Source organism: Calidris pugnax, unplaced genomic scaffold, assembly GCF_001431845.1.
Source record: "Calidris pugnax isolate Ruff unplaced genomic scaffold, ASM143184v1 scaffold34, whole genome shotgun sequence".
In the NCBI taxonomy this organism is placed as follows: Eukaryota; Metazoa; Chordata; class Aves; order Charadriiformes; family Scolopacidae; genus Calidris; species Calidris pugnax.
Genome location: NW_015090771.1, coordinates 4,491,408 through 4,519,165, shown reverse-complemented (window position 1 = coordinate 4,519,165; position 27,758 = coordinate 4,491,408). Strand labels below are relative to the sequence as shown.

At 41.4% G+C, this 27,758-nt stretch overlaps 1 protein-coding gene across 2 annotated transcripts in view; it reads left to right on the top strand.

The window, feature by feature from the left end:
- Positions 1–5,424: 5,424 nt before the first annotated feature.
- Positions 5,425–27,758, top strand: part of DKK2 (dickkopf WNT signaling pathway inhibitor 2) — a 46,154-nt gene continuing 23,820 nt past the window's right edge. The window contains exons 1-2 of one of the 2 annotated variants that reach the window (XM_014940482.1): positions 5,425–5,519; positions 6,990–7,198. In XM_014940482.1, coding sequence (XP_014795968.1) covers positions 5,513–5,519; positions 6,990–7,198 — 216 coding nt within the window. In that variant the 5' untranslated portion in view covers positions 5,425–5,512. Of the gene's footprint in view, positions 5,520–6,453; positions 7,199–27,758 lie in introns of those variants that run through there. The other variant, XM_014940473.1, reaches the window with a different exon arrangement.

Genomic DNA, 27,758 nt, shown 5'->3' with positions numbered 1-27,758 from the left:
GTATTTCTTGAGTGCACACAAGAGATAACATCCAAAAAAGTTATAATTTGGGGATGGTTGCTACTGTTGTCACCAAAGTAAGTAAAGGAGTCAATTAACAGATTCAGAGCCATGAATTCTGAATTGTATAAAGCGTTTTGGAGAAGGGGGCTGTTTGATGTGTGAATTAACACAGCCTCTCATATATTTTGATCAATAGCCCAGACCCACCTATAATTTTATCAAATGTCTTAGGGGTGAGGAAAATTACGTTTTGCTTGTCCAGTTTTGCAAAGCCTGCTGGCTTGATATTCTTATAGCCCTCAGTGAAGCAAAAGACAAGTGGGCGGGTGTATTTCTTGAGTGCACACAAGAGATAACATCCAAAAAAGTTATAATTTGGGGATGGTTGCTACTGTTGTCACCAAAGTAAGTAAAGGAGTCAATTAACAGATTCAGAGCCATGAATTCTGAATTGTATAAAGCGTTTTGGAGAAGGGGGCTGTTTGATGTGTGAATTAACACAGCCTCTCATATATTTTGATCAATAGCCCAGACCCACCTATAATTTTATCAAATGTCTTAGGGGTGAGGAAAATTACGTTTTGCTTGTCCAGTTTTGCAAAGCCTGCTGGCTTGATATTTTTAAAAATTTGGTACCATCCATGAAACGTGACAGGTCAGGGCTAAGGCTCCATGGAAGAGGGATGTGAATTTTAACTTAAGCGTTCTTTGCACTGTATTTATCCCCAGCAAGAAAACAAAACGTAACTAGGGCAGCCCATGGTAACAGGCAGAGGAAATGCAGGATTGCCTTGTTATTAGAGATCAGGGAGCTGTTACCAGCGTGTGTTTATCCATCTCAGGGTGATCCTGTGTGGGTGGGTGGACACCGGGGCTCCTGCGTTTGCGCGTGAGGCTGCCTGTGCACATGTGGGTACACGCTGCGTGTGTACGTCTGAGCAGATTGTGTGTTTCTCTGTGGCTGTGTGTTTTGCGTGTGGTATTTATATGGCGCTCTGCCAACCTGCTATGAAATTATCTGTTAGAGCTTTTCCTGCGGCCCTGATAGCTGCTTGCTTTTGGGCTTGGGAGGGGTGAAACACCAGGAGGGCTGTGTGTCCAAAACAGTCAAAAAAGGACTGGTTTTTGTCAGTTTCGTGTGAAATTGCAGATTGCTTTCTGATCTTTTAGAAACATTTCCTTACAAATGTCTTCAGGAATTGTCAGGGATGAAGGACTTCATTTAAAGCTGCATAAAGATGGAAAAAGGAAATGCTGTGTGGAAGGCAAACATCAGGCTGTTTGATGTGTGAATTAACACAGCCTCTCATATATTTTGATCAATAGCCCAGACCCACCTATAATTTTATCAAATGTCTTAGGGGTGAGGAAAATTACGTTTTGCTTGTCCAGTTTTGCAAAGCCTGCTGGCTTGATATTTTTAAAAATTTGGTACCATCCATGAAACATGACAGGTCAGGGCGAAGGCTCCGTGGTGGAATACATGGAGAACATCAGGAAGAGGGATGTGAATTTTAACTTAAGCGTTCTTTGCGCTGTATTTATCCCCAGCAAGAAAACAAAATGTAACTAGGGCAGCCCATGGTGATAGGCAGAGGAAATGCAGGATTGCCTTGTTATTAGAAATCAGGGAGCTGTTACCAGCGTGTGTTTATCCATCTCAGGGTGATCCTGCGTTGGTGGGTGGACACCGGGGCTCCTGCGTTTGCGCGTGAGGCTGCCTGTGCACATGTGGGTACACGCTGCGTGTGTACGTCTGAGCAGATTGTGTGTTTCTCTGTGGCTGTGTGTTTTGTGTGTGGTATTTATATGGCGCTCTGCCAACCTGCTATGAAATTATCTGTTAGAGCTTTTCCTGCGGCCCTGATAGCTGCTTGCTTTTGGGCTTGGGAGGGGTGAAACACCAGGAGGGCTGTGTGTCCAAAACAGTCAAAAAAGGACTGGTTTTTGTCAGTTTCGTGTGAAATTGCAGATTGCTTTCTGATCTTTTGGAAACATTTCCTTACAAATGTCTTCAGGAATTGTCAGGGATGAAGGACTTCATTTAAAGCTGCATAAAGATGGAAAAAGGAAATGCTGTGTAGAAGGAAACATCGCTTTTTTGGTTTTGGGTTTTTTTTTATTTTGTTGGGGTTTGGGTTTTTTTTTTCTTTTTTTTTTTTTTTCTTAACCTAATTTTCTGAAATCAAGTGCTAATAAAACTGCTTCCAACTTCAAAACCAGTAAACATGAGCTTCTCTGAAGCCCGGGTCAGAGCAAATGCTGTGCTCTGTAAAACGGTTTAAAATCCAATCTTGGGGGTTTCTATGTCATTTCAGGTGTTAATTTAAAAAAAACAACCAACCTTCCATGTGAGATGGGATTAAATCCTCCCAAACAGTTCTAAGGTTTGAGCTACAGAAAAAGACTTAAGTCATGATAGGCAGAGGAAATGCAGGATTGCCTTGTTATTAGAAATCAGGGAGCTGTTACCAGCGTGTGTTTATCCATCTCAGGGTGATCCTGCGTTGGTGGGTGGACACCGGGGCTCCTGCGTTTGCGCGTGAGGCTGCCTGTGCACATGTGGGTACACGCTGCGTGTGTACGTCTGAGCAGATTGTGTGTTTCTCTGTGGCTGTGTGTTTTGTGTGTGGTATTTATATGGCGCTCTGCCAACCTGCTATGAAATTATCTGTTAGAGCTTTTCCTGCGGCCCTGATAGCTGCTTGCTTTTGGGCTTGGGAGGGGTGAAACACCAGGAGGGCTGTGTGTCCAAAACAGTCAAAAAAGGACTGGTTTTTGTCAGTTTCGTGTGAAATTGCAGATTGCTTTCTGATCTTTTGGAAACATTTCCTTACAAATGTCTTCAGGAATTGTCAGGGATGAAGGACTTCATTTAAAGCTGCATAAAGATGGAAAAAGGAAATGCTGTGTAGAAGGAAACATCGCTTTTTTGGTTTTGGGTTTTTTTTTATTTTGTTGGGGTTTGGGTTTTTTTTTTCTTTTTTTTTTTTTTTCTTAACCTAATTTTCTGAAATCAAGTGCTAATAAAACTGCTTCCAACTTCAAAACCAGTAAACATGAGCTTCTCTGAAGCCCGGGTCAGAGCAAATGCTGTGCTCTGTAAAACGGTTTAAAATCCAATCTTGGGGGTTTCTATGTCATTTCAGGTGTTAATTTAAAAAAAACAACCAACCTTCCATGTGAGATGGGATTAAATCCTCCCAAACAGTTCTAAGGTTTGAGCTGTGGAAAAAGTCTTAAGTTAATCTACTCTTTACAAGATGCTGTGTTTTAACACAATACAAGCCCTAGCACTAGGACGCACTGCTAGCAGTCACGTGTTGATAGACAATATTTAAAAAATTTATTCAAAGTGCTGTGGCTTATGGACCTCTCACCTCCAGAGAGCTCCTATGCCCCAGGAGGGCTTCTGCTCGCTGGGGGCAGGAGCATCGGGGGCCAAAAGAGGGTCCCACTCCTCCCTGGTATTTCTTGCTAGCAACCTCCTTTTGTACAGCTGTTAATTGAGAATAAATGAAGTTTCAGGTGTGCATTTCATCTTCACCCCTTCCGCCATGTAAAGAGGTAGAGTAACTGGAAAGGATTGACAGGTTAGAGGAGGGGATCCCTCAGGAGAGGAGAAAACATGAAAATTCTGTACTGTTCCCAGTCAAGCTTGTGTTCATACATGAACATGTGGGAGAGCAAGACGGCGGTTCCTGTCAAACCAGTAAACATGAGCTTCTCTGAAGCCCAAGTCAGAGCAAATGCTGTGCGCTGTAGAACGGTTTAAAATCCAATCTTGGGGGTTTATATGTCATTTCAGGTGTTAATTTAAAAAAAACAACCAACCTTCCATGTGAGATGGGATTAAATCCTCCCAAACAGTTCTAAGGTTTGAGCTACAGAAAAAGACTTAAGTCAATCTACTCTTTACAAGATGCTGTGTTTTAATACAATACAAGCCCTAGCACTAGGACACGCTGCTAGCAGTCACATGTTGATAGATAGACAATACTTAAAAAATTTATCCAAAGTGCTGGGGCTCATGGAGCTCTCACCTCCAGAGAGCTCCTATGCCCCAGGAGGGCTTTTGCTCACTGGGGGCAGGAGCATCGGGGGCCAAAAGAGGGTCCCACTCCTCCCTGGTATTTCTTGCTAGCAACCTCCTTTTGTACAGCTGTTAATTGAGAATAAATGAAGTTTCAGGTGTGCATTTCATCTTCACCCCTTCCGCCATGTAAAGAGGTAGAGTAACTGGAAAGGATTGACAGGTTAGAGGAGGGGATCCCTCAGGAGAGGGAAGAACATGAAAATTCTGTACTGTTCCCAGTCCAGCTTGTTTTCATACATGAACGTGTGGGACAGCAAGAATCTACTCTTTACAAGATGCTGTGTTTTAATACAATACAAGCCCTAGCACTAGGACACGCTGCTAGCAGTCACATGTTGATAGATAGACAATACTTAAAAAATTTATCCAAAGTGCTGGGGCTCATGGAGCCCTTAACCTAATTTTCTGAAATCAAGTGCTAATAAAACTGCTTCCAACTTCAAAACCAGTAAACATGAGCTTCTCTGAAGCCCGGGTCAGAGCAAATGCTGTGCTCTGTAAAACGGTTTAAAATCCAATCTTGGGGGTTTCTATGTCATTTCAGGTGTTAATTTAAAAAAAACAACCAACCTTCCATGTGAGATGGGATTAAATCCTCCCAAACAGTTCTAAGGTTTGAGCTGTGGAAAAAGTCTTAAGTTAATCTACTCTTTACAAGATGCTGTGTTTTAACACAATACAAGCCCTAGCACTAGGACGCACTGCTAGCAGTCACGTGTTGATAGACAATATTTAAAAAATTTATTCAAAGTGCTGTGGCTTATGGACCTCTCACCTCCAGAGAGCTCCTATGCCCCAGGAGGGCTTCTGCTCGCTGGGGGCAGGAGCATCGGGGGCCAAAAGAGGGTCCCACTCCTCCCTGGTATTTCTTGCTAGCAACCTCCTTTTGTACAGCTGTTAATTGAGAATAAATGAAGTTTCAGGTGTGCATTTCATCTTCACCCCTTCCGCCATGTAAAGAGGTAGAGTAACTGGAAAGGATTGACAGGTTAGAGGAGGGGATCCCTCAGGAGAGGGAAGAACATGAAAATTCTGTACTGTTCCCAGTCCAGCTTGTTTTCATACATGAACGTGTGGGACAGCAAGACCCTCCTTGGTTCCCTCCACCCCACTTTCATTTGTCCAAGGGTAAGACAAAGGCTTGTAGCTGCTCCACTGCAGTACACAAGGGCCCCATGGCGATCTCTGCACTAAATCTTTTGCAGGTAACAGGGGAAAGAGAAGAGCTGGGTTTACCCCAGTTCTCCTAATTTTGTGTTCTGTGCCCCTGTTTACCTTCCTTTTCCTGAAACAGCGGTTTGGTGCTGCAGCAGGGAGGTGCAAGGGCCGTGGAGCGTGTGCGTGGAGTTAGTAGCACCTGGATGATCCACAGCAGTTGGTTGTGTGCTTGTGCCAAGGAAATGGAAAAGATGAATGCAAAGTAAGTCTCTTGGGGTGCTAGTGGCACTGAGGAGTGTCGTGTTTAGGAGTAGTGCAGTGCAGTATTAGTGGCTGGATGTGTTCTGTACCAAGACTTTGCAGGCTCGGGCATAACATTTGGCAGGGTTTGTGTGCCAGCCCCGCGCTTTCGCAGCACTGCAGGACTAATGTGCTTTGCACTTCTATGTGTTTCAGGGAGCTGGAGCACCTTGACACATACTTCAGTGTGGCAGTGCATTTTGGGGAGCCTGTGCGGGAGAGCCTTTGGTGCAACTTAACCTCCACCTTCAGGCTGGGCACTGAGGTGGCAGTAAGGTTCAGCCAAGAGCTTGGCACTCGAAACCAGTAAACATGAGCTTCTCTGAAGCCCGGGTCAGAGCAAATGCTGTGCTCTGTAAAACGGTTTAAAATCCAATCTTGGGGGTTTCTATGTCCTGGGCTGTGTGTGGCCGTGAGCCCTGAGCAGACCCCGGCTGGAGAGAGGGGGAACTGGCCAAACTGGAGAGAGGGTGGCCTCCTGGGAGGTGGGAGCTGGGTTTGGGGGATGGAGGGGGTGAGAGTCGCTGCGCTGGGCTCGGGGGCGGAGGGAAGGGACCCGCTGCCGGCAGCTGTAATAGGGACGGGGGTAGCGAGAGGCTGCCGGAGACCCCCGAGTGTGAAGGGGAGCCGCACAGAGAGCCTGCTGGGGGGTCTGTCCCTCTGTGTCCCGGGGCTCCCCCTGCCCCACCGCTGGGTGCCCAGAGCCCCGCACGGGAGGGCTGGAAGAGGAGGAGGAGGAGGAGGAAACCGGGCGCTTTCACTCCTGCTGGCTGCAGAGGCTGAGGCGAAAGACAGAAAAAGGAGGAGGGGAATAAAAAGTAAAGAGAGGGGGAGAGAGAGAGAGTGAAAGAAAACTAAGCCCAGCTTTTGCCGGTGCTGCTTGGATTGGATCTGGTTTGAGTTTCCTCTCTGCTGGCTTGTGCAGCGAGAGAGGAGGAGTGGGGGGAAGTAACTCGCTCACTCTTCCTCTGAAGCTTAAGCAAACGTGCTGGTGACTGCACTGGTGGGGAGCTGCCCTGGGTGCAGTTGCCTTGTAGCTCTCGGTCACTAAAGAATTGCCTGGACTTCTCAAGGACCTGGAGGAAAAAGCCGTCGCTTTACAGACCCGATAGTTGCTCAGTGCCTATAGACTTGACACGTTTTTTTTTTTTTTACCTAGGGGATTCTTTTTTTAAATTATTTTTCTCCCGTGTCTCTCAGAACAGCAGTTCCTTGAGTGTGTGGCATTGAAATCCATTGCTTTGTTATCAACTTCGGGAGATATTTTTAAAAACTTTTTTTTCCCCCCTCTTTTTTTTTTTCCTTTCCCTTAAAAAAAAAAAAAAAGAAAGAAAAAAGAAAAAAAAGAAAGAAAAAAAGATAATCCTTTTGGGGGGAGGGGAGATGATCGTGCTGATGTGGAATAAGTGCTCCTGCTGTCTCCTCTTACTAGCCGCGGTCCTGATCGTGGAGAGCTCCCAGCTAGACAGCTCCAGCTCCAAGGTGAACTCCATCAAGTCCACCCTGATGGGGGAGGCTCCAACTCAGACAACCAACAGATCTGCAGGCATCCACCAGGGACTGATGCTTGCTAGCAGTAAGAAGGGCAAAATGCTAGAGCAGATGGGAAAACCTCCCAAGCATTATCACCGGCAAGGAGAGGTAGGACATCGCTTCGTTGCTTGAGTGTCTGTCTGTCTGTGTGCTATATGCAAATAATTACTTGTTCTCCCCTCACATTCTTTTCAAAGCTTTACTGTGTTTAATTAATTTGCTTCATTGGGGTTGTCTGGGACAGTATCATCTCGCAATTGGCGTTAACAACTGTTCAAGTGGGCGTTGGAAGGTTTTAAACCTTTCATTTTTCTCTGTAGGATTAATAACTGACAGAAGAAGGAGTAATCTAAAAAAATGTCCTCTTCAGCATTTCTTTGTTTGACTCCTTCAAAGGGCTGCTAGAAGCAAAGGAAGAAATTTCTTTTTAAGTCTCAGACACCAAATGAATTGAATTTAAATAGGTGAGGAAAATTTGAGCATGAAGTGAAAACTGTGTTTACAGCGGTGAAACATACTTGGTTTAAAAATTACAACTAGCAAGTTGATTTCTAATATCTTTCTCATGAGAATAGAAAAGCATGCTGTCCCAGTGGTATAGTTTAGGGCACATTCATTTGCTCAATATGACAGAAAATAAATTCTAGGTTTCTTGTCCAGATTGCACTCCAGTGGTTGTGGAAATTTTGTTTGGTCATGTCCAGTTGAGATAAGCGCGGAGTAACTGCCCTGAATATGAAGTTTGAGTGTAAGGAAAAGAGAAAAGGTTATAGAAAATTTATGAAAAAAATAGCCTGACTTGCTAATGCAGTCTTCTTTCCTCTCTGCCCTGCTTGGAAACTTGGAAGTCTGATAGAAAATTATCTTCATTCAGCTATCTTTGTGGTAAACTATAAAGCAGCATTTTAAGCCATCACTCCTCTACTTCCCTATCAAGTCTCATGAATGTTGCGTATTCTGGTGTTGAAGGAGGTAGACTTCAGAAATATAGATGTTATACTATTGGGTATTACTAGTACCTCCAAATGTAGCTGCTTTTCATAAGCAACAAACAGTGTAGCAACAAGGGAGCTGCCAACATTCAGCACTCAAGAGGCAAAATACTCAATGCCTGAAGGATTTGTCTTTTGCCTACATTTTCCTTAAAGCAGCAGAGAAGCTTCAAATTCAAGCAATCCACTGAATTTGCTGAAGTGTTTCGCATCAGCTTCCTGATAATTGAATGTTATCATTTGGGTTTGTGTGCAGGCATAATAACAGTAGTGGTAGTTTTGGTTTTTGTGTGCAGGCATTATAACAGTAGTGGTAGTTTTGGTTTTTGTGTGCAGGCATTATAACAGTAGTGGTAGTTTTGGTTTTTGCGTGTGAGAAATTTGTTTTTAAACTCTGCCAAGCTTTCTTTCCTAGCCACTCAATTGTTTTATAATTTACCCAGTTTGCCTCTCCTTACCTCTGAGCAAAGTTTAGTAACAGATGCTGTGCTGAAGTTTTATATTACTGAAGTGCTGTGCTCTTTCCTCGTGCACGTTGTAATAATTACTATGTTAAATCACCTTGAGGAAATACAGGAGCATGATATGCTTTCTTATGTGTTCTCCTTGGGTTTTCTTTTGTTTTCTGCGTATTCAGAAAAAGTCAGTATGTAGGATCTATTTTCCCACCAAATGTTATCTCAGTCTTGTGAGTTTCGGTGCGAGTACTTGTGGGGCTGCCCTGGACAGCCCCAAACGCAATGTATAATTTTTGCCTTTTGGGAAAGTCGTGACACCTTTCCCTGTGTACAACATCTTTAGCACTTCAGTGTGTAATTCAGCGCAATGTTGAGAATGATTGATTGTAATTCACCCGGTTCCTGGAAAACAAGTTGAACTGCCCACCAGCTGGTGTTTGCAAGACTTGGCCCTTACTTGCCAACCTGGATTGTTTGCTGGGGACTTCTAGTTACTGGCATGAACTCGCAAGGTACACTTCCAGTCATAGACAACACTTTAATATGGGGTACGGTAGAAGAGGTTAAGATGTCCTGTTTGTAGCACAAGCAAAGACCCTTGGAGAATCAGTGACTTTAGCTCCCAGGGAGCAAAGCCTGACCTCCTGTCAAGGGCTGTCGGTGCTGGTTTTACCCTCTCTCCCTGCGACTCCGTCCTCGGCTCCTGCACGGTCTCACACTGATGTAGTCCATGAAAATGACTCAGGTTTGCTACCAATAATTGTAGATGTTACATTCAGCCATCTGCAGGAAACAACACAATTAACACAGAATTGCAGTCAGGAGAAGAAAAGAAAAAAGGAAAAAAAAAAAAAAAGTTGTTACTTTTGTGACAATGCTTTATCTTTGGCGTTACTTCCAGTTGCAGGGTTGGTAGGCCACTGCGTTTTTTAACAGTGGTGTCACACATCTCAACCAATTAAGACATGAGATTTTCATAATTTTTTTTTAAGTACTCTCTCATTAGATTAATAACCGATTTCTTTAGATTATGGGACTTTGTGCTGAAGTTTTGCATGCCGTTTACTGAAAGAACAGGCCTACGCTTTTCTTTCTAAAACAATCTGTTGCATTAGTGGAGTTTATAATGTGTCCAAAGTAGGAGTATCTTTTCTCTCTTGGTAATATTAAATGGTGAGTTGAGTGTCTTGTTTACAACTAGGAAATGGTTTTTGTAAGGACCAATGATATACAGCTTAAAGGAAAACTAATAGAATTTTGCTGTTGCAGTTGTGACAGCTCTAAGCTGTGTATTCAACTCTCTGCAGATACACACAGTGGAAATCAGAGAACTCTTCCCTAAACTGATGAAAGGACCATCAGCCAGCAACCTATTTATTTATTCAGCTTGGTAGACTAATGCACTTTCAGAACATTTCTTTAATATGTTAATGTAACATTTTCAATTATGTTAATTCTCAGGACTAGGAGCAACTTGGGAGTCTTTAATCAGCAGTAAATCAACGGATACAATAGTTCATGGCTTATCTGGAGTGTTGATGTATTTCAGCTGGTAGTTAGTGCTTCTGCCCAGAAAGGGAAGATCCAACGCTCGTTTGTCAGGCAATGTTCCAGTTCAAATTAATGAAAATGCTCACATGAGCAAAGCAAGCTGATCCGGCTTGCTGGAGGGACTGGTGGGGCAAATGTGGATTTTAGTAAGACTTACATTTTTATGTCTTTCTGAGGAATATTATTTATTTTCTGTTCTTATTCCCTTTACTGCCTTGGATCAGCAGAGAATGAAAAGCACTGACGTGCTAAATCGGTGAGATTTCATTGTCTTCACTGGTCTTCACTGTCACTCCTCTCTTCCCCTTTCTGCAAACTGTTAATGTTTTCCAATTTCACAGAGAATCAGAAAGTACCTACAGCATTAGCACAAGGGAAAAACATGCTCTGAAAGAGGGATGGACAGTGCACGTTGGACTAAGTTACTTTTTTGGGGGTCAGTACTACGTACTGTCTGCTGTCAATTTCCTTTCAAAACTTGATTTAGAGAAATGACTTCTAGAAACAGTAGCCTCTCTAGGAAATTGTTTTGTATGTGTCATCTCTCTAAATAAATAGAATACAGTGAATAGAGTCCTAAATGAAAACGGCCAAATTAGCTACAATGGTGGATTAATTTTTCTGCATGCTAGATACAGCTTCCAGTGCGTTAGGGCAAGCTTTCCTGTGTGACTGCTCTCGCTCAGCTGTAGGGATGAAACCTGAAAGGGGCAATCCCACGTATCGTAGCTGTGATTGAAAGGTATAGCTGTTCTCTAGGTTCTTGGATGATGGTACTGTAGCCTCGTTAATTCACTTTTTGCCTCCTTGCCTCGCCCCTCTCTTCTACAGCTCGTCCCCTACATCAAGTGCTGGGGTTTGCACTCCTTTGCACTTAACTGCCTTTAATGATCTGGTTGGCTGAGACCTACAAACTTTATTTCCAGCCACTTTCCTTCTTTAATCTGTGGGTGCTATTATCTTCTGCCCTTGCCAAGTCCTGGCCACAAGCCATTGTTCTGGCACTTTCCCCAGCACGTTGTGTCTCTCGTTCCCTTTTCTGCTGTGTAGCTGGTTGGGTTTGTGCTCCCCACTGGGACTGTCCCTCCCACTTCCCCCACGCACACCATGGGAGCAGCAGCAATGAGGGGAAGGACTGGGACAGCCAAGAGCAGACCAGCACAACTGTGGGGCTGAACATGAGATAACGGGGGCTGGAGGAGGGAGAGAGGAGTGAAAAGCTGGGAGAAGTTTATACACTGTGGAAGCACGATAGACAGATAATCAACTAAGCTTTTGTATTCCAAATGTGCTCAGGTTGATGTTAAAAATGTATTTTTTTAAAACGCTATCACAGTTTGAGCTAAGAGGCTCGAGACCACGGAAGCGAAACCAAAGGGTCATTAATCCAAATGGCTCAGTTGACGCTTAGCTCATACCTACCTGCACATGGACATACATGTGTTTATTGACCAGGACACAGTTACCCACAAGGACTTGCTGGAAAATGCTTGGATGATGCTGTGTAGCAAGTAAAACAGCATGAGATGTAGTAATTGGCTGCAGTGCCCTGAGAATGTTACAATAAAATGTACCAAAGACACAAAAAATGTAACCACAATATCTCAAATAGCTAGCAACCAAGACAGTATAAATTATTTCTACATGGGATTAAAAATAAATTAATTGCAATACCTAGAAATTACATCCAGCAACAGCTTTTTTTTTTTTTTTTTTTAATAAAAAAATAAATACAGAATTGCTAAATCTGCAGAGGTCACCAGAGAACATGTTCTTTGCTGTTGCTGTTAGGAATCTGGGAGGCATACTGGTTTACGGGCAGCAGTCTTGCTACATAGCTGAATGGCTTGTCTCTTGATCTCTTGATTGCAAAAATAGGATGCAGAGTATTATCCCTTCCTGGGTCATGCTTGGTGTCCCCTTCAATTTGTTATTATTATTATTTGACTTCTTAATACTCCTATAAGTGGCTTTACTACAACTATTTCCTATTAATGTTGCAACAATGCCTAGAAAATTTTCAGGATGCCGACATGCTATCGGGTGTGCAGATACTTAGGAAGAGTTAGTTTGTGTCTGGAAAATCAGTCAGAGTCTAAGGACAACACAAAAGATGATGAAGCATGATTACATTTTGGTCTCAGAAAAATGAGCCTGATTAACTCATTATGTTTGATTAACTGATGCTTTGCAGATGCAAATAGAGCGCAAGCTTAATTTTGATTTTAATTATCTCAACACCGGATGTATCTTGCGAGCACTTCATATCTCATGGTTTGTCAGTTGAGCCTTTGGCCCTTTTACAGTTGTGCTGACAAATGCCTCACCCTGGAAATGTCATTCAGGAGGAATTTGCTCCGCAAAGGAGGAGTCCCCCAAAGCTCCTGCTTCTGTTTGCTCTTCAAGCATCGCTTTCCTCTTCGGGTTTTGTGTACCAGAGAATTTTTTTGAAGTGTATCCAAAGAAGTGTTATATACATGTAAAAACGTTAACTGGGGGAACACCTTCAAATCAGAGACCTTAACCTTCTTAATTGACCTTGCAAAAGCTCGTGCTGCCCCCACAGGTCATGGCTGGCCAGAGTCAGGGTGCAATGAGCCAGACTGGGAGCCAGCAGTCTCCACTTGGCCCATTGCTGGCAGATGGCTTGTCACCACCTCCTGCCACAGCGCTGGGGAGCTTTGTGTCGATGTCAGCACTGAGGTCGTTAGACATTTATGACAAATCCGAGGACTTGAAGTTTGTATGGCACTACAGAAAGGAGGACGAAAACCAGAAGCCACCTCTCTGCTTTTCCTGCATTGGTAAAGCTCTGAGTGTATTTAGATTTTAATTTTTAAAATTGTTTCTATTTACTTCTTTTTTTTGGTAGAGAACTGAAGATAATTCTTTGGAAATCTCTGTCTTTCAGTGTTATGTCCTTGTCTGTGTCTCTGCTGCCTTTAGGTTGAAACCAGGTTCTATAAGCTTCATATCCATGGATGTGAAAGGCCCATGCAAAAGCCAAGAAAATCAGAAGCATTTTTACTTTATTTAAATTATTTTTGCCTGCAAAAATCTTTATTGTCATTAGAGAACATGAACATTCATCTCTTCTTTTTTGATCCAGTATAGGATGTGCAATGACTGTATGTGTCCCCAAACCCATCACTTCCTCAGTATAATTTTTCCCTTTTTGATTGAAGGGCAGATTTATTTTAATGGAAAATTTCATGAGCAAAAGGCAGTTTTCAGATTGCAATGAAATGTGAAAATAGGTGAATTTGTGATACTCATTGCAGAATCCTTTGCTCTAGAATGAGCTATAGGAAGTAGTGTTAGAGAGATGGCGTAAAAGGATACATATGGTCATACTAAATGACCAGAGCACAGCAATTCTCAAATACAATAATGAGTTTTGTTCATCTTAGTTACAGTTTTCTTGGGATAGTCCCTGAATCCGTCTATGATTTATACATTTGTGTTCACACAAACAGAACTTGAGTTATGAAAATGAATGGTTATAAACACACAGTGGGAACTTGCAGTTCACTCATTTAGCAGCTATTTTGTTCTTACTAAAGGAAAGACCGGGGCAATGCTACAAACAGCTATTTTGTTCTTACTAAAGGAAAGACCAGGGCAATGCTACAAAAAAAAAGAAAGAAGAGTTTAAGAGTTGTTTTTTTTTTCCCCCCTCAAAGCGCATAAGCACACAGTTCAGCCCCTTGGGACTTTCTTAAAGCTAGGCTTTGATATGAATGAATTTTCATATGCACAGTAATGAATCTTGGAGACATGCATGTTGCACATGTGTAGTGCAAATGGCACTGGTTTAGCATTTTTAGCAGCGAGGGAAGGTGGACTGTTGTGCACATGCTTGGGAATGAGGTGTTGCTTCACTCTGCAAGCCCTCGGCCTCATTCTCCGTGCATCATGTAAGTGTGAACCAGGCTGTGCATGCTTTTAAAAGCATACTTATCGGTCCGCTCAACGAGAGGACAGAGTTCAGTTCTACGTGTTTTGGCAGCTTGTGTTGGGTGAAGCAGTGACTTGCTGTCAGTGAGATCTCTTCCCTGCAAGCCTAAAATGCGTGGAGATCTCTTAAAAAGCATCGCAAACAGAATATGTTTACATTGCAGCAGGAAACTTTTATTGTTGGAATCTCATTCTTAACTAGAATGATACCAGGGAAAGTAACTCATCTGATGGGGGAAAAGATCCTCTGCTTTTCCTTTTGCACAGAGCAGGGCGATTTCCAGAATTGTTTCTTTTTCTATATGTTCGTACAGAAAATGGTGCACCTATTCTTGATAGCCTGCAAAGATTCTAAAGCTGGGCATTTTGCTGTAAAACCAGGTTCTCTGCAAGCTGGGGAGAGAACTGCATGTAAAACCACTAACAGAAATTCAAAACGCTAAGCTTTAAGCTCAGTTAATCTAGTTGGCATTAACTTAGTTCAATTCATTTTCAGAAGTATCAGAAAGATTTAGATTGTGTCCAAAAAAAAAAAAAAGATACTGACGGATGTGCTACCATCTTGTATTTAACCTTTTTGCTTTCATATGACTTTCTCCCCTCCTTTTAGTATTTTTTAAATTTTTTTTCAGCAAAACTCTAGTATTTCATGAAGTACAGCCACGGTGCTCTGGATGGCCAGAGTCAAGTATTCATGTCAACTCAAAAGAAGCCATAGAAATCTAGGTCTTGTGTTTAACCGGGGCTTAGGTCTCATCTCAAATAGCTGAGGTTGCTACTGAAGATAGACCTTGGCTTGTCCAGGACACAGAGACTGAGCTGTGAGTCTCCTGCTTCTTATCTTTGGTAGGCGAAGTGCTGGGTGGATCCTTACTTTCTTTTTCAAACATCATCTCCTCTGTCATTACTCAGGTGGGAGGAAAGAAGAGATGAGATGTGAAATGGCCATTTCCTCTTTCAGAGGTAGGCAGGACAAGGCTATTCCTTACCAAAGAAAGAGTTACCAGTTGTGATTAAATAGTTAACATAGAGCTTTCACATAAAGAGAGACCATATGGTGAGTAACATGAAGGGATAATAATAATGGAAGAAGCAGAAGGGAAGAAAAAGCTGGCTACTATTCTGTGTTTGCATCAGGGAAGAGGGTGGCTGTTTGGCAGGCTAGAGAAGGTGGCATGGCTGGTGTGTTACCTGATGAGAAATTCATGAGTGTTTACAGAGATAAACACCCTGGAATCACTACTCATCTCTTTGTAGGGGGATTATCTTGTTAACTCCCTAGGGTGATGGGACCCACCATCTAAACGTAAAGACTGTTTCGTGTATTTAGCGTAGTCTGAAAGTTTTACCAGATGTGTCATTCTTAAATTTCAGTTTGTCATCCATTCAGGTAGTAATAATGATACCATCTGACCCACCTAACCAACCACATCCTATAATATGTGAGCTAATATGTTGGTGCTTTCCAGTGACACTGGAAGTCTTTCTTCCAGACCCTCTCAGTTGCTGTTACTCCCAAAATAGCTAATTTTGTAAGGTATATTATTATTATTACTACTACTAAATCTATATTATTTAAACCAACTCCTGCAATGGGGGGAGAGAGTGGGTGTGGGTCAGAACTGAAGAATGGAAATCCTGGGAGCTGTGGTAGGACCACGAAATCAGGAGGTTGCCTTCCTCTCTCCACACCTTCTCCAGGGTGGAGCCAAGTGTTGATGTTGTCTCGTGTCAACTTAGGAGCAATGAGGAAAACTGCCTATCAAAAGTTAGGCTTAAAAGTCTACTTTATATTTTGGTGGAGGGCCTAAACTGCTTAGTTGTATAAAATGGTTTTGTAATTGTTTAAATAAATACAGGGTTTAAAAAATGCTCTTCAGGAATGCTTGTAAACTTCTGTGCTTGGTTTTGTCCCTGTTGCTATCTTCCAGACATCCCACTCCTCGCCAAGGAAATGGCTTTTTAACAAGAAGAATCCTCTGGAAATTACTTTCCGAGGGGGTCCTTGCCACAGCAGCTGCAACAAATTGCAACTGAACTTCGGTCCCAATTGGTTTTTATTGCTAAAAGGATAAGTGACCAAGTGAATACTTGCATTATACAATTTATTAAGTATCAAATTGTAGTGTGTGGTGTTGTCTAACCAGAAGATTAAGGTTTCCTCTGTGGAGGGACATTTCTCTTGGGCTTTGTACCAGCGTTTTAAGCCGAAAGAAGCTGGGAGAGATTTTTGCCAATCCCAAACTGTCCTCTGGTTAGGCTGACTTGGGGTTTTCCTTCCGCTGAGACCTCGGGGCCTGGCCAGTGATGTCAGTGCAAGCAGAGTATAACCAGCACAAGAAAAGAGAAGTCACGGCACGGCAGCCTAATGCGTGCTGATCCGCTCCCCGCTGTGTAAACAAGTCTCCGGGGGGCATTTTTCTGAGCAAGTTGTTTTTGAGTAGCAGCATAGCTTTAGCATAGCTCAGATTATGCTAACTGTGAAGCATTTTTGGCATGGTTTCCCAAATGAGCAACATGGAGTTCCAGGGAGGTCAAGGAAGGAGCAAAACCTTGAGATGGTACAGGCTGCTCCTGTGTGTCTTTGAGCGGGGTTTGCCAGCTGGAAAGGAGTCACAGGTCTCCTTGCCTTCCCCTCAGCCTCTCTCCTCCAACCTCAGGGCCAGCAGGGAAGATAAGGAAGACCCTGTCCCTTCATTTCCCTAGAGAAATGACTAAAATGGGAAAGAAGATGCACCTTTTATTACATGCAAAATAGAAGGTGCCAAGTTTGGGTATTGCACAAATATATAAAATCTGCTAGATCGTGCAAAGTTTTTTAAGGATTTCAGAGGTAGGAGCTCAGGCTTTCTTAGACTATGTGTTTGTCTATATGCATATGAATATCTTGGTTTAAGTATTAGCTAAACCGCAGTGACAGACAGAGAGAAATCATAAATTAAAATCCATTATTTTTGTTATTATTATTGAAAATGCAAGAGCTTTTTTTATTCTTTGGATTTCACTGGAAATGTGGAAGAAACAACCGTCTAGAGCACTGAAGTGGGATGATTATTAGGTGGTTGGAAGAATGAGTTTGAAAGTAAAAGTTTCGTGTTTAGCTTTTCCCTGCTTGCTTTCCTGGTTTGCCAAACTAGGAAGCATATATTTGGCCCTGTGCTTGAGAGGGATTTTGGATGGCTTTGTTAAAAAACATTTTAAAAATGTTTAAAGACCTTCATGCACGGAGATGCCTGATGGGGAGAAGATGTTCATTTGAAATGCAATGTCTGCTACTCATGCACTTCAATTAACTCAGGTAATGGAGGGTTTAATTACTGGACAGTGAAACTAGAGACACTCCCCAGTCCCTGGGAAAGCAGATTTCTACTGAACTTTGTGGGTTAGGTTCCCTCCTTCCCCAGGCACTCTGGCCTCACTGTCACTGCTGTAGGTTTTGGCTTTGGGTTTGGTTTTGTTTGTTACAGTCGCAAGGATGGTGCCTTTTCTTAAACGCTGTCCTCTTAAGTGATCAATGAAGGATAGATAAGAGAGTCTTTATTACAGGCACACATGTGCACTGCAGGTGTGAAGGGAACTTTTAAACTGTTTATGGGTGCACAAAGCCCCACGAACAAAGAGGGCAGAAAAGAATGTTGTCATTTTAAGGAAAAATATGTTTTAAGGCCCTGTTAAAAATAAAGCCAAAAAGGGATAGCAAATGGGCTGCAGATTTTTGGTGTAACAGGGATTAGCACTGTGAAAATCTTTCATTTTTCTGAGCAGGCCACAGCCAGGCCTGGCTCACTGAGATACCCTCCAACGCTGGAGGGGGTGTCCGCTTTTAGGCTCTTGTCTCAGTGAGTTACCCACAAAATCCCCCTCCAATAGGAACAAACAGATGAAGAGTAGAAAAGCACTGTCTGAACTGTTTTAAATGAATAGAAGCCAGTACATACATTGTACAAACAGCCATGATAGTGACTTAAGAGTTCTAGGTCTGGCGTGCAGTTGTCACTCTTGAATTTGGTGGGACTATTTTACAGCTAAAGGGTCAGAATTGAAGGGTAAAGAATGGGAAAAATGAGAGAAAACTCATGATCTCCTAGAACAGCCATGTGATGATATCTTCACTTGTTCAGGAGCAACTGTCAGGTCCACCAAGGAATACGTCCGTAATGGTGGTGACAACTCAGTACCCAAAGAAGTGATGTAACTCACTCCCCTCCAGCACTGTTTCCCAGCAGATGTACCAAAAAAATGTGGCCACAGAGGCAAGTTCATGCTGCCCAGAAATGCCACACTTTGGCTCCTTACTCTGCAAAATGTGCTGCCTTGTTGCCTGTCTTACCCAAGAGATGCCAAATACTTTTGCAGAGAAAGCCATCTCAAAGGTTGGGCCCTGTTTATAGATAGGATGAATTTGAAGGATATTTATGTACCTGATTCCCTGAAAGTTTTTAGTGGGAATTAGGTTTTGCATGCCTTTAGGGAGCAGAATCACGGCCTTTTCCATGCAGGAGAGAAATTCAACTCAGAGGAAATCATCCAGCTGAGACTCCCTTGCTGGAAAGCAAGCTCAGGGAGAAGCAGCTCACTTGTCTTTCATCACCTATGGAAGAGAGTCTGAAATTTGTTATAATAATTTGTTATAATTATTTGTTATAATTATTATTACAGAAAGAGTTAAATCAGAATAATTTATGCTGTCTCCTCAACAATGAAATAATGGTATGAAAGATAGATTGGTGATGGATTTGTTATAATTATTATTACAGAAAGAGTTAAATCAGAATAATTTATGCTGTCCCCTCAACAATGAAATAATGGTATGAAAGATAGATTGGTCATGTATTTGTTATAATTATTATTACAGAAAGAGTTAAATCAGAATAATTTATGCTGTCTCCTCAACAATGAAATAATGGTATGAAAGATAGATTGGTGACGGATCCGTATCTAATGAACCAGACACAGTTCCTCTGGCCCTTCTCTATGGATTTCAGTCTCCATCCAGAGTAACCCTTTTCTTAAAGCAGGGTAATTTTTTTTCAGTGTAAAACTGGACTAGGATGGAGAGATGTTGCAAGCAGAGCCTAGCGTTTCTCTTTAATGAGCCTCTTCCTGACCCACCCTATGTAAGGCAGTTGACACATCATGTGTTGTGCAGCTGGGATGGCTACCCTGGCACATGTATCTGACACATGAATAGATTGACTTCGGCCTTTTGGAAGCACCGGACCCATGCTGTTCTCCAGAGATGTGTCTAAGTCATTTCCCAGATACCGTGGATACAGCGGTGTTAGGAGCAAAAGCTGAAGTGGAATTCACTAATTCCCATTTAGCTGATTCTGTCAAAACTTATTGCACAACAGAAGCTGACACCCAGTTCCTGGATTTGATTTTCTCTCTTTCTCAGGTTTGACCTCCAGTGCTCTTTCTGTCTGTTGGTCAGTATTTCAGTCTAAAGTTGTAGAGTTTGTGTGTGTGTGAGGTTTTTTTGTTTCAGGTTTTTGAGGGGTTATTGGGGTTTTTTTGGGGGGAAGGGGGGCTGGGTTGCTTTTTTGTTGTTATTGGTTTTTGTTTTATTTTTTGAAATGCAAGATTTTTGAGATGCAGCAGTTTAATTTTGAGTTTTACACCTTGACTGAAGGGCAGACCGATTTCTGGAGGGCTTGAAGGGCTGCTCAGGTGGTGCAGGGCTGAACTTCAGGCAGGGTGCCCCATGCTGCTGAAACACCATGAGCAGGCCAGGCCAGCCATGAACACGGTGCGTGTGCTGTTGGTAGCACAACACGTGTCTCTGTTACCGCAGGACGGGGAGCTCTGGTGCTAGTGGAAATCTTTGTGCTCTTCTGCTGGGAAAACTGTGACCACTTGTTAGTAAAATTTCACACTGCTTTTACTTTTGATCCCCTTCTGTCCTAAATGACCCTATTGGCAGGAAATTAATTTAACCAGTAGCTACTAGAAAACATTTTGTGAACACTTGCTTCTTCTCAAGTTTATTTTCACAGTATGTTTCACCTGAATATTTTCCAGAACAAAAACCTCAAAATGTTCTGCTGTCCTGATAACACGTGCGAGGCTGAGGCTTCCCTCTTCCTCCCAGCCTGCCTCGCAAAACACTCTCTTAATACTCAGCCTTAATCATATTTGTATAGATAATAGTAAGGTTAATGTTTCAAAAGAGCACTCTCTTACCAGGCTAATGACAGATCAAAATCAAATGACACCATTTCTGGCAAGTAATTTATCAGTGCTCTTCAAACACTTGTGGGAACGGAGCTATAGCTCAAGTACAAAAACTTTAAAGAAAATTAATTGCCAAGGGATAACCCATTTCATAAGTGATTAGAATAACCAAGAACTGATCAGTAGACAGGAAAAAATAAGCAGGAGTAAATGGCCAGCTTTCACAACACAGGGGGACTATAAGCAAAGTTTTACACAGATCTTTTAGAGACTGATGCTGTTGAAGTTATTGGTAAATTGTCTGGGAAATGGAGGATTAGTGAGGCACAGAAGTTTTTATTGAAATGTATTCTGAAGGGTAAAAACTTAAATGAACCCAAAGAGTTGCAGTGAATTTCAGTATGCTGAGCATCCACAGAAGTTTTTATTGAAATGTATTCTGAAAGGTAAAAACTTAAATAGACCACAAAGAGTTGTAGCAAATTTCAGTATACTGAGCATTCGAGAAACAAAACCCACAGGTAAAATTCCATTTCTATAGGTATAACGCAATGTGACAATGACATAATGTGACAGCAGTGATAACTCCTAAATTAGAGTCACTTTAGCTGTCAGTTAATGCTGAAGCAACAGCAGAGAGAAGGGAAAAAAAAAATATTGGGAATTGAGAGCAAAACAGAGGGCACCTCTACACTCCTACTAAGTTCATGGTGCTCCTCATCCTGAATAACTGTTAAAATGATATAGAAGCACTCAGGATTGGGTGGACCAAGAGGAGAGCAGGGATGATCAGAGCAGCAGAACTGCTTTAACACAGGAGAAATTCAATAGGACACAAAGCCCCAGTTTGGAAAACGGAGAAGAGACATAAAATAATGAAGGGTGAGGAAAAGGTGAGTGGGGAGCAATCACTCAGTATTTGCCCTAGAAGAAGAGCCAAGAGCAGACAGTGTGAAATTATCAGACAGCCAGGAACTAGTTTTTCATATTGTATAGCTCATTGCCACATGATGCGGTGGGAGCCATATGGAACTGCTCAAACGGAGATGAGACAGACGCAGAGATGAGAGATTGCACTGGTAGGTACTAAACAGTGGTAAAACTTCCAGCTTCACATGTGTCTGAGCTGCTGTTTGCTGAAGCAGGGAGAATGTGTCTGGGAGAAATGAGAAATCCTTCTGTACTTGCCTGTTTTCTTACTCCTTGGGGTATTCACAACTAGCAGGACACTGGCCTGATCTCTTTGCTCTGATGCGTTATGGCAACTTTTATCCACATATGTAGTTTATCAATAATTTATTATTTTTATCAACATAATAAATCAGTATCAATTTATATTTTATCAGTATCACAAGTAACGCAGCTTGTTACCTCAATATATCAGGAAACTTAAGCATATGTGGTAAGCATTTGTATTGTCTTGTTTGCATTAGTTAGAAAATATAGCATATATAAATACTACTCATCCAAATATTTAAATGTTTTGCTGGACTCAATTTTTGTGTCTATGACAGTGGGCACTGATTTTCATGTCCTCTCTAATGCGTGTTGAAATCAACGTGAATACTCCCAGGAGCTTCAGTGTGGGTCTGTTATCCAGTGCGACTTCTAAGCAAAATGGTAAATATTCCAAAGAGATTGGCTGGGGCAAATGGAAAACATGACTATAATGAAAAGGAAATGGAAAAACGAAGAAATAGACAAAGAGGCTTAGGACAGATTTACAAAGTATGTAGCACGCACAAGTCAGGGGAGACTTTTCAAAGAATTTTGCTACCATTTAGTCAGCTACAAAAGTAAATTCTTTCAAAAAAGGGTCAGATTTTCAAGTCATTCATCAGTCAGAATGAAGGGGTTTGGTGTTGGGGTGTCTTTTTTACTTTCCTTTGTTATTTCATCAATCGTTTTTTGCTTCTGAGTAAATTATTCTCTCCTAAATTATCATTATACATAGGTCTGAGTATCTTCATACTTCATAGAAACTTCATAAATACATCTGGTGTTTTTGTAATGAGCTTCTACAGTACACTCTGTATAACTCAGTGAATTGACTTTAAGTTTACCTTCAGAATTCACTTTCTTGTTTTCTGCTCAGACCTCTCAGCCCTTCTGTATGCACAGCTATCTTTGAAGGCAGAGTTTGCCATAGACAAGGTCAGCAAACTTGGACCCAACAGCAAAGTAAGTGTCGCTTCCTCACGAGCTCGTAGCAGAAGCGGTCAAGAGTCCCTCCTGCCTCTTGGTGAGGTATGTTCTCAGCTGGTGAAAATATGCAACTCTGGAAGACAAAAAGTGAGGGTTTTCTCCTTTAAATATACTCTGTATTTCAGTGATGCATTAATAGAACACTTTACTAGGTTGAATTGTATTTATCACTTCTGCCGTTAGAACAACCTTACAGCTTTTTGAAAAGTCTAATATTTCCAAAGTTTTGATGGAAACCACTCTCACAGCAGGGAAGTGCTGGGTTGGTTAGTCCCATCTACAAATATATACAGACAACTGAGAACAAAGAGCAACTCAGGATTACAGTCAAACAACCCAAGAATCTCCTAATTTGTCTTTCAGACCTACTTGGCCAGAGATTTTAGGGAGCCTGAATAGAAGTCAGAGTGTTACAAGTGCTGGGGAGGTGTCTTTCCTCAGATCTCCCTCCGCATCAGGCAAAAGCAGGAATTTGCAGTGTCTAAAAATTGTGTGTTCCCTCTGCTGCTCCCCCTACCTGCAGCCTCTCGTTACCATTTCTGATTTAATGAATATCGTTAATATTAAAAATGTTTAAACCCCCTCCTTTAATTTCCTCTCCTAGCTGCAAGCTCCCAACCAGTTAAGAGCCATGGTTAACAGGTATGTTTAAAATACTTTGACATTCAAACCTGGATTCCAACCACCCAGGCTCAGTAAAGAGCCTGGCAGAGCTGCTGCCTCTCCACTGCACTTGAGAGCGAGATGTGACTTCTTGTGACTAGTTGATTGACGTGATGAGTCTTGTATATATTTTTTGGGTCCAGAATTTCTACAAACATCAGATCTTAGTGAGTGCTTTTAGTGCTTAAGAAGAAAACAGCAAAAAAACTGTAATGGAAACTGCAAGATTTCACTGGGACTGCTCCATTTTCCCATAAAAATTCTTGGAATAAAAAGCTGCTTTTTTCTTTTTAATCCTTCAATGAAAAAAAAAATGTGCTGTGTTCACAATTTGTACAGATTCTAAGTGGGAAAATGTCACAATTTATTGCAGATAGGAAAAGTATTTGCTTGGGGAACCTGCATTTGCTCTTGAATGGGCAGGTTACTGTTGCATTTATATTCCATCCTTCTAGGCTTTCACACTCACTCATTCATCTCTTTGTGATATTACATTGTTCAGTTTAGTAAACTCTTAGTGTATAGAAAACTAAGTTCCCAGGACTCTGAATTAGACTGGAACTCAATTCATCTCACAGACTTTTGAAACTGGGGCTGTAATTCCCAGTTTGTTTAGATACTTAATGATCATTTAACCTCCTGTCTGTACTTGCTGACTCGTTGCTTTTTAGGCAGTAGAAGTCAGTCAACCTTCAGATCTGAAGCATGTGGTGCCCCTCCAGCAGACAAACATTTTCCACCAACATTTTGAAGAGAATAAAAATCTAAATAAATAACCCCCAAGGTTGAAAAGAGCCTATTCACCAAACATTAGTAAAGTAATTCCACAGGAAAAATAAATGTTCAGCAAAGTGATCTTTCATTTGAAAATTGGATCCAGATTTTACAAACTGAGAAGGGTGAACAACTGTGTCAAATGCAGGGGAATGTAGTTTGCCTACAAAGTGTGTTGCTGCCACGAGATACTAATATTGTGCTTACGGAGAAGTGCAATTTGGGCAAAAAGTAAACACTTTGTTTATCAGCAAACTGTTGAAATCATGGTAATGTGAACACCATCCCTCACGTAATACGTACAATTCATGTGTGTGTACTGTCTCCCAGCTGGGTCAGAATGGTGCAATTCAGGACAGATTCATCTGGCAACACATCATTTTGAAAATGAAGCTTTCCGTTCTTTGAAGAAAGATGGTAAAATCATTATGTCCAGAAGGCAACAACAGTTAGAGCACAAAATGAGACTTTTGGGAAAATCAAGCATTCTCTTCCCTGCTTATCTTTTGTTCCAACATGCTTGTTCCATGGTTAAATCTGCCATTATTGCCTTTATGTTCTCCTTTATGAGGAAAAGAATTCATTTCTACCATGGAGCTAAATTTGATAGTAGTAGTAGTAATAGCAGTACGTTATCCATGCATGGAGAAAAGGAGTGTAGGGACTTAATGGCCACTTACCCTGCTGGAATGCAGTATTATAACTCCTACTTGAAATCCAAGGTTCTTTTTCTGAAAAGAAGAATCACTCTGAGCTCATTCTCCCTGAGTTGCACTGATTTTGTTCCACCTGTGCAAGTCCTCTGAATTGAAAGGAAATTTCAGCAATACAATAGTTAAGCCTGTGATATTTGTAAGAGCTAAATCCAAAATCTTTAGGCTCTTTGCTAAGGTGAATTTGTGCTGCAGTTGACTTAGTAAGTCATCAGTCAGGCTGTGAAAAAATAATTTCAGATGGTTACTAAAGCATTTCTACCTTCAAAATCCTTTCAGGATTTTAGCCAAGGACATAATTTTAGGGATGGTATAGTAGGAAGGTCTGAGGCTTTCTCACTATAATAGCATACCCTAATTTGAACCTGTGTATTATTTTTTACATTATATCTGATTTATATGTCTGCACGCGCATGCAGATATATATACTAAGACTATTTATGGTATGTGGATTAAGCAGGAAAGTTATAATTTATTTTCTGTTTTTTACCAATATTCTGACATTATTAGAACTGTGCTTGCAATATCTAGTACCAGGAAAAGGGAAAATGTCATAAAAGAACATTTTCTTCAGGAGTTTTGATAGACACAAAACCTTCAGTTCTTGTTAGGATGAAAAACCTAGAAATCAGGTTTCTTCAAAACTAAATTATTCAGAATTCTAGATTTCACTATTCAGTCTTATTCAGTACTCAAAGCACAGCAAATTTCCTTTTCTAAATATCTTTTAAAAATAAGTTTGAAGTTTGGAATCAAAGTAAAACTGTTGTGAAACAGGTTTCTTTAAAAATGGCATAGTGCCCTGCCGTGTGTATTGTTTTCCATTGTTTAAATTTGGTCAGTTCACCAACAGGATGAGGATGATTTTGTCTGTTGTAGATTAAACCTTTCCTGGGATGAGGCTGTGTCCTTTTTCTGGTTCACTCATCACCAGTAATAATAATTCTGTGTTTGTCTTTTGGTGAAGAATTTTGCTGGTGATGGACACGCTAGAAGAGCTTTCAGTTATTTAGCTGGATCCAGGTAAGCAGGAGTGATAAATGGGGGGAAACATTTATTGTATTAAGAAAATTCATAAACCAGTGGATTCTAGAGGGATCTGATGGGACAATTTAGCACAATCCCTTACTTCAGCAACCTGATCTCAACTGGAAAGACTAATTAAGACTTAGAATTTTGTAGTGAAAAACTAGGGTTTCTTAGGTTAAAACAGTTTCTTAGGTGACAACAGTTGCGTTTTTCATCTTGGAAAACAAAGTTTAAAGAGAAACATTTTGTTGTTAGCACAATGCCAAAAAAAATACATAGATTTGCCATCCTCTTTCCCCTAATACTTTTGTCTTTTGACATGTCTCCCACTTTTGTGGGCTTGTCTTGTCTTGCCTCTCTAAGGTGGAGTTCCTTCTGTAGCATCTTCAAAGCAATGGTTGCCTCTCTAAGGTGGAGTTCCTTCTGTAGTATCTTCAAAGCAAACACCTTTTAATGTCCTTCTGTCATAGCTGCAGCGCTTCGAGTACAGAGACACTCGGGACTCGTTGGAGAACAGGGCATTCTCTCTGTATTAAGACTTTGAGGAAAACCAGAAGCAGTAAAAGAATTTCCTGAGCTCTGTTGAATCAGAATATGATTTCTATATAATTGCAGCTCATCACACTGCCTCCTATTTTAGAGGAAAGCTAACACAGGTGAGACTGAAGATGGCTAAAATATATATATATATATATATATATATATATATATACTCTGCCTCAAAGCCTGTTGAAGTTAGCCTAGTGTCAACCAATTTCAGCTTGCAGGGACCGCTTTGACTAAGGTATCCCAACAGAAATAACCACAGTAATAATAAATGTAACATTGATGTCATATAGCTATGTAAGAAATCTGGAATATGAAGTAGAATCTCACTACTTTGTGCAATTTGACGTATTCCTGCGGAAATCAGTGGGAGATTGCCAATTTCCACCAACGGAAAATCTGGCCCTGCAAATAACTGTATCTTCTTTTAATTCCCATGGCTCCCAAACTACAATGCCCTGAAACAAACCTGCATTGACTATTTCCTCCTGAAAGCCTGTGTCTTGGCATATCTGACACAGAACAGTAGTTAGGGCCTTCCAGCTCTGGTTTTGTCAGTTGAAATTGCCGTGCAAATATGTGTTGTCTTTGTCCTGTTCTTCAGCTCCGGAGCCAAGTTTCAAAACATGGCTATAATGCTTGTTTGCTTGTATAGGTCTGTTAGCTGGTGGTGTTTCCCTCTCACATTCATCATGAGAACGCATCGGGAAACAGGGTTGTCAGCTACATAGAAATATTTCTAAGCATCTTCCTCCTTGGTAAGGTAAGGATGGGATTGATAAAGAAATGTCTGTTTGACACACGGTGCTGTGACTCACTGGGTAAAGCTTTTTGTGCGGTGTGACATCAGGGGGTTTTCAGACTACATCAAGGAAATACTTATTGGCACTGCTGGCTTTGTGGCACTGAGAAAAGAATAAATAAGTGTAAAGGAATGGCTTTTTAAAGTTCTTCTAGGAGAATTTAAATCCCGTAGTTTCCAACAACATGAATTGCGGCTGCATTTGAACGCTAAACCAGAAAGGTTTATAGTGCATATGGTACCTATTTGAATTTTTTAAATGTCTAATTTCTGCTGTGGAAATGGAGGCCAGCTTGAGTTATTTATTGTGGGATGCAGAAGGAAATCACGACCCTTTGCAGGGACACGTTAGAATCCCTGCACCGTTCAGCCAGTTTTCTCCTGTCACACCTACTTAAATTTTCAAAAAGACGCTTTAATGTATTGAGTGTGCTCTGGATCATGCTAGTTCCTGAGCGCTTATGACAGCTTTCAGAGATTGCTGGTGGCTCCCAGTAGATTGTAATTCTAGAAACAGGAGCCTGATGCTAAGCATCACCACCTGTTCCCCATTATTTTCCTTCAGAAGAAAACAATGCAGGGATAAGATTACATACTAATGGAACCCATTTTCACTAAATAGGTACATTTGGTCACATGTAATTTGGTGGCCCATAAAAGAAAAAAAAGAAAATAGTAAGCTGTTTTCAAAAGGGAGAAGCAAATAAAATTTAAATGAAGAGTTTCCTAACTACGTTAACTAAACCCAATTGCTACATGGCAGGTATACCAATGTGCAGTATGTAAGTACATACAGATCCCTGT